This window comes from Vigna unguiculata, chromosome 9 (genome assembly GCF_004118075.2).
Source record: "Vigna unguiculata cultivar IT97K-499-35 chromosome 9, ASM411807v1, whole genome shotgun sequence".
Lineage (NCBI taxonomy): Eukaryota > Viridiplantae > Streptophyta > Magnoliopsida > Fabales > Fabaceae > Vigna > Vigna unguiculata.
Window position 1 is genome coordinate 26,886,437 of NC_040287.1, and position 18,041 is coordinate 26,904,477.

General features: G+C 29.0%; 1 protein-coding gene across 2 annotated transcripts; it reads right to left on the reverse strand.

The window, feature by feature from the left end:
- Positions 1–310: 310 nt before the first annotated feature.
- On the reverse strand, positions 311–6,277 carry LOC114162227 (trafficking protein particle complex subunit 2). 2 transcript variants are annotated; one of them, XM_028046045.1, is made up of 6 exons: positions 6,124–6,277; positions 2,596–2,686; positions 2,167–2,252; positions 1,975–2,036; positions 1,587–1,672; positions 311–682 (listed from the first exon to the last, which is right to left on the reverse strand). In XM_028046045.1, exons 2-6 carry the CDS (start codon positions 2,674–2,676, stop codon positions 590–592), a joined length of 408 nt encoding a protein of 135 aa, XP_027901846.1. In that variant the 5' UTR covers positions 2,677–2,686; positions 6,124–6,277; the 3' UTR covers positions 311–589. The 2 variants fall into 2 exon arrangements, with proteins under 2 accessions (XP_027901846.1, XP_027901847.1); XM_028046046.1 differs by lacking the exon at positions 6,124–6,277 and adding an exon at positions 4,618–4,725.
- Positions 6,278–18,041: the final 11,764 nt, after the last annotated feature.

The following is an 18,041-nucleotide window of genomic DNA, read 5'->3' on the forward strand; positions in this document are numbered from 1 at the left end:
ATATAATCAATATAATATTCTATTGTCACAACTTTTGGTTAAAACCATAACAATTAATATTGTTTTTTATGTCAAGTAAACTAATTCCAGCAGATTTTTGTTGATTTTTTCCAATCTTCCTGGTTTTATACTGATTATTTGCATGACCTTTTTTGGGATTCATATATATAAAAGATGTATCACGAAGGCACGGTTGCTTGGGAAAATGGGTAATATTTATTTGAATATCGTTTCAGGACATGTAATTCGGTAGGACTAATTTAGAAATGTACTTTAATAATAATGAAGCATAAAATAATAACAGAAATCGTTTTTACTGCATAAAATGAAATAATTGAGCATTAAGTACAAGATTAATATTATTACAAATGAAGTCACTAGCAATCGAAATATCGAATAGTTTGTGAACAATAGCTTTCATTAGCAAAAACAGCCATCACCTGCATATGACTGAGGTACACTATAGACAACAATAAACCTACCCTTGCTTCCAAATCATGGATAAAAGGTTAAAGAGAGACAGATTTTCAAATCTAATCAACAACGAACAAGACAAGAATCAAACCACAGACAGAAACATTAGTAATTTCTACAAATACTTTCGTGCAAGAGCTCGGACTTTGGTATCAAAATGGGACGACGTGATCCGAGAGCCAGGCAAGTACAGGGGATTGAGGAGAGTCTGCAATTTCCCAAACAAACAATAAAGTTACTTCATCTCCTATCACTTCAACAATCCGTAAAATGAGGTTTACAGACAGAATTAACATAAGAATTTGCACTTATTTCCACAATCAAATTAAGAGAACAATTAACACTTCTTTTACTGATAGGAGTGTTCCAAATCTTATCCTCTCGAACAGAACAAAAAGTAGTAGTTAAAACTCCGAAACTCCAACTACCGAAAAGAAACCATTGGGAACTTATTTTGCATTCTGCATATTGATACAGGAAGAATATTGTTCTCCAAAACAGTTAGTAAGGATGGAATTTTGCAACACTTATAAAAATTGCTTTTAACCTTGGGGTCGTGTTTTGGGCCTAGATTACGTGTTTATTGTTTAACTACGATAAAATATTTATGGCACAACAAATATATTCTCATTTACTTTCCTAATTATACACCAAGTGACAAAGCTTATCTAAAGGTAGGTCAGGTTCCAACCACAACCCCCAAGTCTTTGAGCGATAAAACATAAGTCTTTAAGCGACAAGACTTATCTTAAGGTAGGTCGGGGTCCTACCTATCACCACAAATAAAATTTCAGTTTGTCAATTGTCATTCTAGTTGTAATTATGTACGAAGTATCTCATAGGTAATTTAGCATACCTATGATAGTGAAACATCGAATTGGTAAGTATGGGGAAAATGTAGAATGTGGCTAATTCAACATTTTGATAAGACTAAGACTAGATTTTTTTTATTCCAACAGCTACAGGTACTTTGTGTAGTCAGCAAAGCATGCTTCAAGGAACTGAGAGAAGCATATTGTAGACTAAGAAAAAGCCACATACGAAACTGAAAAAGTAATGAAATGTAAATATGAAACATGTTATTGGGGTGAGCAAGAGAAAAAACATATTACCTTTATGTAAAGCTCGTGCACCTCTTGGAAGAAACTTTTAATGCCATCATCATTACGAGAGTCATGTAGCAACATCAACCTGGTATGTATGATAAGTCAAGGAAAATCTCACACAAATGCAGAAAGAATGTTCGTAAGCTGTAAGAATTCTCCACTCTTGGCTTGTTCATTTTGTTCCCCTTCCGGTCACAGGAAAGTGAGCAGGATCAATGGCATAATTATACAATTAAAGAAGCAAACAATATTCAATGGTCCTTAAAGGTGGGGACTCCGTCTTCATTTATTTGGATAAAACAAGATTAATCAAAAAGAAAAAAGTGAACAACACAAGAAGGGCAATACAACTTTCTTTGTCTTAACTATAATTAACCCCACATATAAAGGATATGACCAGCTGTAACATACACGGACACCATAAGCTCATTAAACCTGTCTACCGATTTCAAGTACCTGCATAGATATGTCAAGGAACAATATGTTGAGAAAAAGAACATATAGAACAGAAGCACAAAAGAGGATCATGATGTCAAAAGTTTTAAATTTGAACTAGAATTGTGTATCACCCAAAAATTTAACTCACATAGCACTAGTAGTCCATGCGAGGTCCTGAACAATATCCAAAGCAGCATGGAGGATAAATTGATGCAGCTGAGCAGCATCCTCTCTCTGTCACCAGAGCATGGAATTGTAAAATGGTGTAAATTTGGTGAAGTAAAAGGATAAACTTCTTTAAAAGCCACATAAGACAAGCTGATGAACATAAGCAATTAAATTAATCAGGTGAAAAAACCCAAACAAAAAACAAATTACTCCATAACATTTTTCACACAATAATAGCGAAAAGAATCACACAACTTAATGAGTGATCATGGGTCAATCCACCTAAATAGTCTTATTACCAATATCTAGCAAGCAGCATGTTAAACAATATAAATAAATTTCATAAATGAACAAAAAGCTTGAAAATCACAAAAAGCTAAAATAAAATAAATAAAGAAGAAAACCACACTTTAGCAGCTACTCCAACTTCAGCTTCATATATAGGAATATCATTTCTGCTAACAATGATGAAACAGGCAGTGGTTGCCATTATCAATACTCTGCACACACAAAATGCAAAAGAGGATATAATATATTATTATTATACTTATGTCCAATATATCAGTAAAAATTTCAAAATCACAGAAAAATGAAAATCCTAGTGATTTGAAAATATTTGCTTGCGTGCAAAAGCAGAACAAATTAATCAATTGAAGAAGCAGACACTGTCGTGTTCACTCCGAGTTTAAAGCTCCACCAAGTCATCTATATTTTTTAACTATTATATTATGTCTTATCTTCCTACTCCACTTCTTTCCTAGTAGACCAACAGAACAAGTACTTAGAAATGAAAAGGGAATAATGTGATTTTCATGAAGACAGAAACTATAAGGATTATTGGTCCAAAACCAGAAAGACAAAACTAAAGCACATAATTTCCTTTACATTTTAACTACTTTTGCTGTTATGAGAAGTACATTTTTACGTATAACTATAAAGAGAAAAGAAAATAACTGTTGTCTACTCAAAAAGCATTATTTAATTTATTTTGATTGATCATTTTGACTTAATAATTAATAATTATTATCAAATTTCAGCATGCACCACCATGGCGGAAAGCAGTGGCGGTTTTCCGACCTACCGCTACAACAAGGCGGAGGCGAAACAGATTTCCCATGACGGTTCATGGCGGCCGTTTTTTGTATAGTGGCTGGCGGTGGGAGAATGGCAATGGTGGAAGAAGCAGAGTGGAGAAGAAAGATGGCAGCTGCATGGAGAAAAGTAACAACAAAGTTGGAGAAGGGAGGGCAGCAGCGGTGCAGAAACCCTAATTGCACCATGTTTTCTGTGTTTAAAACACACTTAAAAGTTGGCTGAGGCCCTAATAAAAATTTAAAACCCACCCTACTCTAATAGACACAACTTTAAAACACTTTTTCTTTTATTTTTTCCAGCTGCAACTTACTACCACCAATATTCACCGCTGCCACCACTGCTCACTAGTCACCGCCGCCATTAGCAGTCACCAGCCAAGCCTTTTTTTTATTTTCAGTTTTTTTTTTTTTAATTTTCTTCTTCTGCTCTTTCACTACAACTATTTTTCAAAAAAAAAAAAACTATTTTCACTATAATATTATTACTTTTGCATTAGAATTACATGTGGGAGGATTATATTTCTTTTGAAAGTAATGTTTCCACCATAACCTGTTATGTTTCCATTATAACTTTATAAGGAAATTTTTAGTTTCCTATATTTTCTATTATCCGATATCAATAACACATTTTGAAGTTATCCTCCACCCATGTGACTGATTATCTGTTATGCTCAACAGTTCTTTAATTTGCCACTTAATTAATATACTTTTCACCATTGGTGGGAAACAGGATTACAAAACATTCCACTCCACTAAGTAGTAAATATGCTACCTGCTTACTAGGTTTGAGCAGAGGATAGCTAAGTATAAGTTAGATAGTTTCGATTCATTCAGGTACATCAAACACCATGAAATTTTAATTCAAAAGCGCACTTCCAACCCAATTGCCATACATCAATCAATAAGAACCACAAGTTAAACAGAAGGGAGATCTACAAAAGATCCCTCATTCACTTACCCTTTACAGGCTCTCTCATGTTTCAAGATACAGATCAAATTCTAAGCAAAGATACATGACATAATAGATAATGCTCAGTTTTTCTTTGGGGCATATTCCACCAATTTATCCAGCATGGAAAAAAGCCAACATGGCTAAAACGGGTTTGTTTAACAGAAATTGGTCAAGCATTATAATTTTCCAGAAAAAAAAATTGGCATCCTTTATAATTTCAAAAATCCTTATCCTGAAAGATTTGGACACAGTTGCATCATCATGGGTTTCTACCTATCCAAGACTACTGACACGTGAATTAGATCCAAGACAATATTAACACTCCATAATAGGGACCGATGTAAAAGATTTACAGTAAAAATTGCACCCAAGAAGACTGACTTACAATTAGGAAGCCAATTTTTTAAGACAATGCTTAACAGCGCCTGGCTATTGCAGTTTCAGTCAACAAGGAAAATTGAGTTTCATATTGGCTAATGTCAAAGACAGCTAGAAACATAAGCACTAAACAAACTGCATAACATAAGATAAATCATTACATTGCATATCAGAAAATTAGTTCCTAAAAGTTCATACACATCAAGACAAACGAATTGAAAATAAAAATTGATATAGAACTATCAATATTTAACGATCAAAAGTAGCACTAGCTAATGGTGGAACCTATTATAAATAAGTATGTCATACTATTTAAAATATACATATTATTTTCATGAAACTATGATGGCAATTATAATGGAAAATTACAAGATATTGGTGCTCATATTTTATGAGCAGCTTTATATGCAAAGGCCAATAGGTAGTAGGAGGAAATTTTAAGACAGAATAAAAACACCTAGCCCCTTCCTCGGAAAACTTAGTTCTATTGGGTAAGGTCTTGATGAAATCACTAAAGTGGTATAGAGCGGTATGAGTCCATTACAGGGGCTGAGTTTAGTGTAGCAGCCATAGCGGGCCAAATATCGGGCTGAATAGTGGTGCTAAGCTCTGATTCCAGAAAATCCCTCTAAACAAAGATCTTATGGCTTTCTTAGGGAGTATGCTTGGGATTTCAATCTCCAAATATGAAATTTACAACGGTAATAATATTGAAACTGATCAACAAGACCTGGACTTAATAAATTGTGATTCATGATTATAGTAAACTTGTATTTGACTGTTGCCTGTATATACTTACAGTTACATGTTTTGTTTAAGACACCTATGACTTTTATTGTTAAATATGAACACCAATAATGTTGAGTAATGTTTACAACTTTTTAGAATTTGTATGTAATAACATGCATCATACAAACCATATAAAAAAAAATTCAAAATAGCAGCTAGCTTGTTATACCCTATCCCTCTTCTAGGCTCCGTATCTATACAGGAGTACAACACACCCTATCAGAGATTTCACTCTTAGTATTGACAGTATCTCCACAATCTTAGTATACCATCCTACAGCACTTAATAATAATAACTCTTGTTTTAACAAAAAGAAAATAAATTTAATTTCTCTTCAACATTATCAAATGGCCAAATAACTGTTAATTACTTTGGCATTTGGCTGCAAATACCACGACAGTATTCTGCAAGCTGATCCCATCTAGTAAATCATTGGCATATGGAATCGAACCCAAAGTAGGCCCATGTTTTAGCAATTGATAGTGGAACGGGATTTGTAATACACATACTAAGTCCTGATTGAAGTGAATCTCCCGTAGTAGATGTATCAATTACGTTGCACAAAAAGAATAAGACTTTAAGAACAAAATAGAAGGATGCACAGAATGAATGAAATCAATATCGAAACACCAAATCAATTGAATAGAAACGAAACACAAACTGAAATAACCCTAGATCCAATAGAGAGGAAATGCACGGAGATTAGAGAGCGAAAGAGACAAACCAGCGAGCGAGGAAGAGAGTTCTGAAGGATAGAGAGGGAGAGGAGGAAGCTCTGGGTGCGAGAGTAAGGAATTCTATATTAGTGAAATTTAAATTTCTATACTTTAAATTAATCAAATATTTTACAATAATACTCATTATTGTTTTCCAATCACACTCTTCTTTAAAACTCTCATATCACATGTTTGTACTCTTAAAATATCCACTAAAATACTCTTTTGAGTGCTATTTTCGTCGGATTTATTTAATTTTATTTTGGTGTTTAATTAAGTTTTAATTTTTATTAATTTTAATCAATTTGAATATGTTTGCTAATAGCATATAAATAGTTAAGATATCAGTTTGTGTTTTTTTTTTAATTTTTTAATTTTAAAAAATTATGTACATATCAAATCAACTATCACGTGTTATTATCACTCTCTCATGTCACTTATTACTTGTCATTTTCTTTCTTTTAATTTAGTTTTTATATTTGCTAATTTTTTTTAGTTTAGTTCTATTTTTTATTAAAATGAAATAATTTTGTCATTTTTTATTTGAGACGGTTTATTTTCTATATAAATTGTATATTAAATTTTTTTTATTAAAATTAACATTTTTATTGATTATTTATGAAATTCAATTTAAATTATTAATAAAAATGTAAATTTTAATAAAAATATTAGTATAACATTTATATAAAAATTAAATGATTAAATATGTTTTTGTCCCTTAACTTTCTACTTTGTGACAATTAAAATTAGTCCCTTTCGAAATTAATGAGAGATACATTATTTTAAAATACATATTTTTTATGTGAATTTATATCTTTTGACTATTATTACACTTTTTTTTTTCATAATCCTAAAATTGTAACATTTAATAGCATAATACTACTGAAATGAAATGTTTCATTATAAATATTAAGAAGTCAAATAATTCAATATATATATATATATATATATATATATATATATATATATATATATATATATTAGTAAAGTCTTACAAGATAAGATTATAGTAATATCACTAATATACATTCGCATATATTAGACAAAGATCCTATTACAAGACTCCACCTAAAATGTTTTAATATTGTTGCTCCACCCAAACAACCGACCATTAAACAATAAGAGGTGCCTTAACACATGTTACTCCACCTATTCATACAAATAAGGTGATCATTGCAAAAAAGAACACGACATGTAATAGACAAACAAACAAGATATGGTAAGCAAATTAACAAAATAATATCATATTTTAATAAAAACATGTTGTATCACAATACCATGCATTCCAACTAATCATACAGATTCATAACTATTAATAGATGACTCTTCTTAACTCAATACACACTGATGTCAAATCTCGGGAGGTTTTAACACTTGCAATGGATAACCTCCGCCCACAAGGTTAATCCTATATAAGCCACTAGAACTTCAAAAAATTCTTCAAAGCAGGACTTCCTACAACTCCCAACACCTCAACCATTTTTCTCTATATGAGTTGAATGATTAGTAGAGTATTAGGATAATTTCCAATCTTGAACTCCTATATCAATGCATACACTACTCAACAAGTGGACTTTTCCCATGGAATTCCTTTCACCAAAACAAATCACACTTTACTTCATGCTTATTACCATTATCTCATACAAAAATCCATTCATCTACACAAACCATAACATAACATATTTCAAACACTCATAATGTCAATACACAAACATCCATACACACATATACATCAATAAACCATATACCTTATTTTATTCAAGATCAAACTAAAACCAAAAGTAAGCATGTTTTTAACAAAAAGAGAAACCTAAAATAGGCCAAACATAAGACATAAAATTTTCTAACTATAGACCTCAAATCAAAGATCTCACCATTCAAAGTAATAATTCTTGTGTCTAGGACATGTTATCAAAATTTTAGTTCGATTCGACAGTTAACGAAACGGAAATTCCATTTTTTTCCTAGATAATGCAGAGTAGAAAAACATGGTGGCGCCTAATGCTGGAAAAGTGGCGCTTGGAGCTACAACCCTCTGGAACCCACTGATTTGAGTGTGTTGACGGTCTAACAATGGCGTCTGACATTCCCAAGTCTGTGGTCATTGTCTCAATGACGCTTTAACAACACCCGATGGTTTATCAATACACACAACTCCCTCTTTAAGTTTTGATTGAGCAATTTGACTCCTCTTTAGTTAATCTCCACTTAGTAAACTTTCAAACACTTAAAATTAAAGAATCTCACAAAGGCATCCAAGTTCATAAACAAAACAATAAATTTGCACAAAATCAACATACAACGCAAGCTTAACCTCAATTTAGCAACTTTAACAAGCCATTCAAAATTTCAAATGAAATAAACAAAATGATGCACAATCCAACATACTACACCAATTCAATATCAACTTATCAGCTAAAACATGCAGTTCATCACCACAAAAGTAAATCACAAATTCATAATTTATCACATCAAAATTATGAGTTGACAACAACAAATTAACAATCTTGACATGCAAAAGCTAGAATTAGTTTTTCTCACCTGTAAAAGGCAGTCCAAATAGCTCTAAGAACACCAAAATGCCTTTAACTCCACATGATATTCTATCTACACGTAGAAACATCACAAGAATGATCAGGACATACAATTATGATCTTTGATCAATAGAGAGTCATATTAATAATCTTGACATGCAAAAGCTAGAATTAGCTTTCCTCGTCTATAAAAGGTTATCCAAATAGCTCTAAGAATACCAAAATTCCTTTAACTCTTCATGGTGCTCTATCTACACATAGAAACATCATAAGAACAATCAGAACATACCATCATGATTACTGATCAATAGAGACTCATATTAATGACTCAAAGGTCACATGTAAGTAAGTAAAGCCTACATGCAAAGAGAAAGATTGATTGGACCAAGAAAAAGGGTAGAAAACCAACCCACCCTATTGTGATTTTGACCGGCTACCCTTATAGAACTTAATGCTTTGATCACAAAGATAGTCTCAGATCATCAAACAAATTAGCAAAGAAAAAGAACACCTAAAGAGAAATTAGAGGACTCTAGAAAAATAGTTTCTAAAAATATGATGTATTTTAAAATAATGAAACTCGTTTTTAAAAAATCTTATTAAACTTCTTATTTATATAAATCCTCCTTCTAAACTATAAGAAAATAAACACCTCTGGATATTACCCAAAACCCCAACTTAATTCGTTGACACGTGTCCTTTTTTTAGGTTTTTTCGTAACTTTATCTTATTTTAAATAGAACCCGTGATCTGAATTGAAACACTGAGTATTTACTGATGTAACCCTTTTCTCCAAACTCAGTTTCGTTTGAAATTTTGGAGATAAAAGTAATTTGCTCTTTCCCGCTAATTTGAGTGTTGGATGGAGAGAATACTTTGTATGATTTGATTGATGTTAGATGCATTTTGAGGTCTGATGGTTTGGGATGATTTTTTAATTTTAAGGGCATTGTTGGGTGGTTCCAATGTATGGATCTTGCTTCTTCTTCTTTCCAGGTTTCAACCCCTCGCAACTCCATTCAAAAAATTAATCTTTTATTTCATAATCCATTCCCTTAATTTTTCGTCTTCCTCTACCAAAAACTTTTCAAACCTTCTCCCACCCTTCTCCATTCTTATCCCTAAAGCATAAATGAGGGTCCTCATTCGTTGAAGTTGACATGGTTTTGGATTAAAAACGCCTTCATTATTTTGTTCTTCAAGCTTTTTCTACGACTCTCCAACCACATGGTAGGTTCTTCTACTTTTCCTTTTCTATTGGTTACCTTTTTCCTTTCCCCTCTAATTTCCCTTCATTTCGTGTTTATGTGTTGAAAGTGTCATCTGGGTACTCCAAATTAGTTCATATAATGATCTAAATATATATGATGTTCTTGAATGTTTAGTTTTACAGATTCTTATTGTGGATTGAACAAAAAGGTAAGTTTCTTTTTCTGTATTGTTTACTTATTTATGCTTTAATATGTTGTTTTTCAAATTTTAGGGTTTTTTCAAAGTTATACTTTTACAGATTTTTTTTTATTCTTCTGATGAGTTTTTATGGTGCATGACTAAATGCAAAAACTTTTGGTGAATGGTTCCCGACCTCTATTATGAATAACTTCTATTATGAATAGTTATGTGTATTGCTTTTATTTTTAAGGTTTTCAGAAGTTAGTACATTATTGGACTTTAAAACTATTATGTGACTTTATTTTTGTCTTGGGTTTATTGTCTTCTGATTGTTTGAACTTAACAATATTTATGAATTCAAATTAAAAAAACATGGTTGTATGAAGTAATGTGAGAACAACTAACAAAAAATGTGTAGTTTGTGCTCTTAAAGTAATTTATGCGGATACAACGCCTTTATTATTTGCCTTCATTATTTCGTTCTTCAAGTTTTTTCTACGACCCTCCAACCAAAGTAGGTTCTTATACTTTTCCTTTTCTATTGGTTACCTTTTTCCTTTCTTCTCTAATTTCCCTTCATTTCGTGTTTATGTGTTGAAAGTGCCATCTGCCTACTATGTTCTTGAAAGTTTAGTTTTACAGATTATTATTGTGATTGAACAAAAGGTAACGTTTTTTTTTCTATATAGTTTATTTATTTATGCTTTATTATGTTGTTTTTCAATTTTTTGGGCTTTTTTAAAGTTATGCTTTTACATATTTTATTTTATTTTTCTGATGAGTTTTTATGGTGCAGGACTGAATGCAAAAACTTTTGATGTTGGTATTCAATGGTTGCTGACCCGATTAAACAAACAGTACTATTGTTTAATCTTTTATTTATAATATTTATTTTTGTGGTTTAATTTGTTCTTTCATAATATTGACATTATTGAAACTGATACTGGAAGTAATTCAAGTTCTAATTTTAGCCAACATTCTATTCTTTTGATGAGGAGTTTTTATGGTTCAAGACTGAATGCAGAAAATTTTGGTGTTGGTATTCAATGGTTCCCAACCTCGATTAAACAAACAATACTATTTTTTAATCTTTTATTTATTATATTTATTTTTGTGGTTTAATTTGTTCTTTCATACTATTAACACTATTGAAACTGAAATTGGAAGTAACTCAAGTTCTAATTTTAGCCAATATTCCAAGTTCCCGATCCTACCCTTATACCAACATTTCAGGTTTTATCACATGGTGAGTCCCAATTTTGTGTTTTGTTGAATCTGAAGTTGTTGGGGTAAGCAGTTATGTAACATAAATATAAATAGTTGGTTTTGCACATGTTTAAAAATTTAAAGATATCAAGAAGTGCATTGTAAGTTTTTCTTCAAAATTTATATGATGGGGAACGAAATATGTTTTTTATTGCTTTAGTATATTATTATTTTATTATTCCACAGATCAGTATTTATATATGATGGGGAACAACCATAATTAGCACTGCCACGAAGGGATTGGTGAGAAACTTGCCAAAGTTTATATATGATGAGGAAAAAGGCTTTAGAGGTGAGTATACAAATGTTTAATCTGCTTATTTTCACGATTTTAAGGCTCATATATGAATAGTTTTGTGTATTGCTTTTATTTTCATGGTTTTCATAAGTTAGTACATTATTGGACTCTACAACTATTCTGTGACTTTATTTTTGTCTTGGGTTTATTGTTTTCTGATGGTTTGAACTTAACTACTCAAGCCACCTAACAATATTTTTGAATTCAAATTAAAAACATGGCTGTATGAAGTAATGTGAGAACAACTGACAAAAAATGTGTAATTTGTGCTCTTAAAGTAATTTATATGGATATTTCAGTTTGTTATCTATTATGTTAGTGATGAGATGATGCAAAAGCTTTGTCAAGTGAGTTGTTGAATGTGGTATCTTCTATGGTGGATGCACATGGAAGTGATGGTCCCTTGCAAGAATATATGAATGCAGATGAGTGGGTTATGCTATTTATGGACATCTAATGAAATGAAATGGATCAGGCTAGCCATGAAAATATTGCTAAGAAGGTTTGTTTTTTTTTCTTTCATGTGAAAAATTCAGTCAAAATGGTTTCCATTTAAATCAACTTGTGCACTTATTATGATATAAATGATGAAGTTGTTCTTTTTTATTTCTTTTGTCAGTGGATCCCTAAACTAAGGCATTACGCACCTGGTGTTCAATAATTCTCATTGAAACCAAGTTAGGTAAGCATTTAACCCCACCCTTCATTGAATGGATTGGCATAGTTGCTGAAGGGGTTCTATTGTTTTTTTAGTGAATTTAAAAAAAAAACTTTATTCATTCCAATAAATATAATTTCATTCAATCATAGAACTAAATTTAACTAAATATATAAACTAGGTAAATGACTAAGTGTAGCTATTTGTTGATATTTAAATCAGGAGTTTAACTTTGACTATAATTTCTTATACTAAATAGATCAAGGTGGTTGTATGAGGTCTGATAAGGGTCCATGGCAGGATCCAAATTTTTGAAGTCTTATTTCCTTTAGTTTTTTACTCTCAGTAAGCATTGAACATTGTAAAAGATATTAAAAAACTAACTATAGTTATTGCTTAGATTCAATTAGAAGTCGCATGCCTATGCATCCAGTATCTCACATTTGTGTTTGGATGTTAAAAGAAAGACGTTGCAACATGCAGACAAAGAATAAGTCTAACTTCTTAAAAAATGAATAATGAGTTGGGTTATGTGCATGTTTCTGTTAGTAGTTGTTGTTCATTCAGCTCATTGAAATTTAGAATGTTCCTAAATTAGTTAATCAAAAAATAGCTATCAGATAATCATAATAGTTTTCATATTTGATTTTTTTTGTCTTTTTTAATGATTAATGATGTGATTCAGTATAGAAATTTTGATTGTCGAAGATGCACAATATTGTTTTGTTGTTTTAGAATAGTGAAAGGTTAGTTCTTCCTTTAATCATTCAATCCATAAAGACAATGGAGACATTGGTGGGTCCCAATCCCAAGTCAAAAAATTGAAAGATAATTCTTCTAATTCTTGATACAGAGTATTAATCCCTATTCTGCTTCATAATAATTCTAATTCCATCAAATAATATGAATACTTTACATAGACATTACTATTGGGTTTTACTGTAAATGCATAAAAAACTATGATACACTGAAATAATCATAATTATCTATTCATGTCGGATTCTGCCTTTGATAAAATATCAAGGAAAGTATAGCAAAGTTGTGATCACTGTGACCTTTCTTGAGTTGCTATGATGAGGATTGCCCGATTATTATTATAAAGATCTGGATTATATTAAAATAATCATAGAATGACCTTTATATATTACTACTTTTTCTACTTTGACAATGAAATTGCAATATGTCCTATAGGTTGTACTACTTTTTCTACTTTTTTTTTGCCTTTGATAGTCTACTGAAGATTAAGGATGAGTAGAAAATGTGTTTGGGTCAATGTATCTTGTAATGCTACAATGATATGAATTTGGATCCCTGTAATACTACCAAAGTATCCCTTGAGTTTTTAGACATTCTAGAAATTTGGGATGTTGGAATAATCAAATTTTAAGACAGAAAATAGTGAGCATGCTAACTAGAACAGTTGTGTGCATGTAGATGGTTCTTAATGGTGAAGTACGATTATGTCGATGAAATGCTTTAAAGTCAGTAGATTTCTAACCTTAAGTTTAATTTTAGCGTGTGGTATGAAATGTTTGGTGCATTATCATGTCAAGAGTTTTTTATTGAATTTTTTTATTGTCAAGTAGCAACGCAATATACATTATTTTGTTTCCTTTCATACATGTATATATATGGTGTTAATAGTTTCCTTGGTATTATTTAGAGACAATTAGTTGAGCTTTGAACATTTTTTATATAGGCTGAACTTTCTCTGAAATGAGTAAAAGATTATTAAGGCTTTTTTAACTATTTCATTTTATATTTTATTTGTTAGGCATTGCAGGGTTATGGAGCTAGATTTATCTCAAAGAAGGCAATTTTATTTTTCGATAAAACCAATGGTTGAAAAATCATGGTTTGGTAGTATGTGGAAAGCTCCTCGGAAGCATGATGCTAATTCTGATAAGGTTGTATAAAAGTATAAGCATTTGTTATAGGATGTTTTGTGTAAAAGTAGTTAATTTATGGAAGTCTTTGCATAATAAATGGATTCTTAATTTATGGTACCAATTCCTAACTTATTGGTGAAATCATATCACAGATTAAAACCAACATCATTTTCAGATTTAACAATTATTTAAAGAAAGTGGTTCCCTATGCTTAACCACTAAGTCTACTTTAGGAACTCACAGATAAAAAAAATGGCAGACTTCCTAATCTTTGATAGATGAGTACCTACTCATTTGATTAATTTTTTAAGATCCATTCTAGAAATTCTTGCAAGATCATGGAATAAAGCTTAAATTAATTTGTTAGTCCCATACTTCTTTGAAATGTTTAAACAGGTCCAATTACACTTTAAATTTGGGTCCTTGAACTTATAAATATATACGAGTAATATTATATATGAGCTTGATAAATGTTAGGGTATTATGGGATACATAAGCCTTATATTGAATAATATTAGATACTCGGTTGACTACACAAGTGGCTTGATCTTTTAACTGCTAGCTTTTAGGAGAGAATTTTTCAAACACAACAAAACCTATCAATTAATGTAAGTATACAACAGTATTGTATATACTTTGTGGATATTTTAAGAATTAACCTTAAAATTGTTTTTAATAAAACATGTATTTTAACTTTAATATTTGTGATAACATTGTATAGTAAGAACAAAGAAAAGTGTGATGTTCCTGCTGCTGAAAATTCGACTGATGCAATGGAGTAAAGTGTTTTAATGTTGTACATACTTTGAAGGGTGGATCGTAAAAGAGGTTATTGCATGATGGTATTTGTAACCCTGAGTGTTTGATATGCATTTTTTTTTATTTAATGACCTTTAACTTTTAATGAAAAGTGAAGTAGAAATTTATAGAAAAGGAAATGTTTCTACTCCTAACAGCATGATACGCAAGGAAATCTAAAATCAAGTATGATATATATGATTTTTACAAGATATTGACAATATTATGTATTTTATGTGATTATCAATATAATTGACAAATATTTGGTATTTTCAAATTTTCTTTTCAATGTAAAATGGATTTGTAGTTTATCCAAATCAATTGATTTTACTATTGTGATAGGTAACTTGTAGTGAACATGATGTCATTTTTTAATTAATATAATAATGCAGATATTACATGCTATCATCAAAATAATAAATTTATATTTAAATATTATTTTTTAATTTTATTATTAGTATTAAAATAATAATAATAATTATTATTATTACTACTACTGCTGCTTCTTGACAATTGTATTTTTCTTTAAATCTATTACTTTATCATAAAAATTCAATATTAAAATAATATTATTAATTTTAATTAATTTGTTATAAAAAAACATCAATAATTATTATTTGATTATTTTTCATATCAATCAACTCTTTATTTAAATATTAGATTTATATTATAAAATTATATAAATAAATAACTTATTTAAATTAATAATAATTGTATTAATTTTTTAGTACAAATTAAAAAATAAAAAAATAAAAACAAATGCACGGGATCGCATTATATAGTATGCTTACATTTTACTTTAATAATGATCGTGCATCTACATTCATTTTAATATAATATACATGTGTTTATATATATCTATATGTGTTTCTATTCAAAAATTTTAACATCCATCTCATGTTATATTTAGTTTGTACGAGATCCTATTACATAATATGCTTACATTTTACTCTAATAACGACCCGTCCATACGTATTTTAATAAAATATACATGTGTTTTTATTTAAAACTTTTAATATCAATTTCATGTTGTATTTATTTTGTAGGGGACCATGTTACACAATATGCATACATCTTACTTAAATAATGACTCATACGTACACATCTCATTTTAATATAATATACATGTGTTTTATCTACATGTGTTTTGATTTGAAAATTTTAACATCAATTTCATGTTATATTTATTTAAAAATAACGTAAATTTTTTAAATTTTAATTTTAATTTTAAGTTTATTTTTTAATATATAATACCTTCAAATATGTTTAAACACTAATTCTAGCAATCCATATCCACTACTTTTTAATAATTTTTATTGTGATATATATTATTTTATTTAAATGGTCTTTAGTAATTTTTATTAATGTGTTACTTTGGTAGTTGTTTTTTATGTTTAATTACTTTTTAATTATTATTATTACATTTATAGTGGTAGTTTTGTATTTAATTTTAACTATTTTAATATTTAACTATTGATTGAAATGTTATTTTTTAATCTTAACATTTTTCATTAAAAAAATAATAATATCTTTGATTTTATATATAAATATATTTCAATTGTTTTGTATGTGTTTGTGGATATTTACATATGTTTCTATTTAAAATTTTTAATACAATCTCATGTTGTTTTTATTTTCTACGGGACCATATTTTGATTATGTGCATATTTTCTAAATGATTATATTATTATTTCAATTAATATTAGTAATAGTATTAGTAACATTATTATTATTGGTATTATTATTATTGGTAGTAGTAATGTTAGTACTATTATTATTATTAACCTTAGCATTGACATTAACATTATTATTATTAGGATTAACATTGATATTAAATTTATTATTATTATTATTATTATTATTATTATTAGTTTAAGTATTTTTATAAGTCGTCACTTTGAATTGAGATGAGAGTTCAACTTTTAACTTAAACTTTGTATGTGATAGCTACTTTTTTAACATCAATTTCATGATGTATTTATTTTTTATTTTGTACAGTACCAGATTACACAATATGCTTATATTTTACTTTAACAATAACCCGTGCATATACATTTAATTTTAAATAATATACTTCTACATGTGTTTTTATTTAAAAAATTTAACAAATGTCTTGTTGTACTTATTTTATACAGGACCATATTACACAATATATTTACATCTTATTTTAACAATGACTTGTATGCATATTTTATTTTAATATAGTATATAACTCAAAACTATAATTATAAATTTTAACCGTGTAATAATATTATTTTATTACACATTACTAATCGATTAGTATTAGTATTATGATTTAAAACAAACAAATTCATATCTAATTACTATTTTTTAATCTTATCATTATTATTATGATAATCTATTATTATTATTAATATAAAAATAAATATATTAATTATATAAATAAATAATTATTTAAATAAAACAATAATTATTAAAAAAAATAATCCAAATAAAAAAACAACAACAAAAATATGACCCGTGCGTAGGCGAGTCTCATACTAGTTTAATATAAAATAATCGAGTCTGACTATTTTTAAACTACTATCCATTTTAAAATATCATTTACTATGTCTTTACAAAAATTATAACACATTATGAATTGACCATTTTTTATAATTTAATATTAATCATTATTCTTTTAATTTTTATTTATTTTAAAAAAATATATAGAGGTAAGAACTGTCTTTCTTTCCTAATAATAATAATAATAATAATAATAATATTATGTTATTACTATTTTTGGAAAATAAAAATTTATTTCATAGTATTAATATAACATTGATTTTATTTAACGGTTATTCAAAGATATGAAAGAGAGAAGAGTTTTCTTGTACCTAACGGTTGTATAACATTCGACAAATCTTGCAATGTGGACTTTTTACGGTAGGAAAAATAAAGAAATCACGTTAAGTATTGAAAAAAAATACCTATTCATAAATCACCTCTCACAATTAGTGTCCATGGCCATGTTGTGTTCTAGATATCTATCACTTGAAGATAGTGTCTTCAGCTGTTAATTTTCCTTTTATTCTCACTATTATCGGTGTTAGTAGAAGAATTTATTTTATAGTAGATATATTCTCTATTG

What these genes read in the sequence shown, in the direction of transcription:
- LOC114162227 (XM_028046045.1), bottom strand. Translation starts at nt 2,676, where the DNA reads ATGGCAACCACTGCCTGTTTCATCATTGTTAGCAGAAATGATATTCCT. An exon ending in CGTGTATGTTACAGCTGGTC is followed by an intron (nt 1,673 to 1,974) that starts ATATCCTTTATA and finishes GACTTATCATAC; the next exon opens with ATACCAGGTTGATGTTGCTA. An exon ending in TGCACGAGCTTTACATAAAG is followed by an intron (nt 683 to 1,586) that starts GTAATATGTTTT and finishes GGGAAATTGCAG; the next exon opens with ACTCTCCTCAATCCCCTGTA.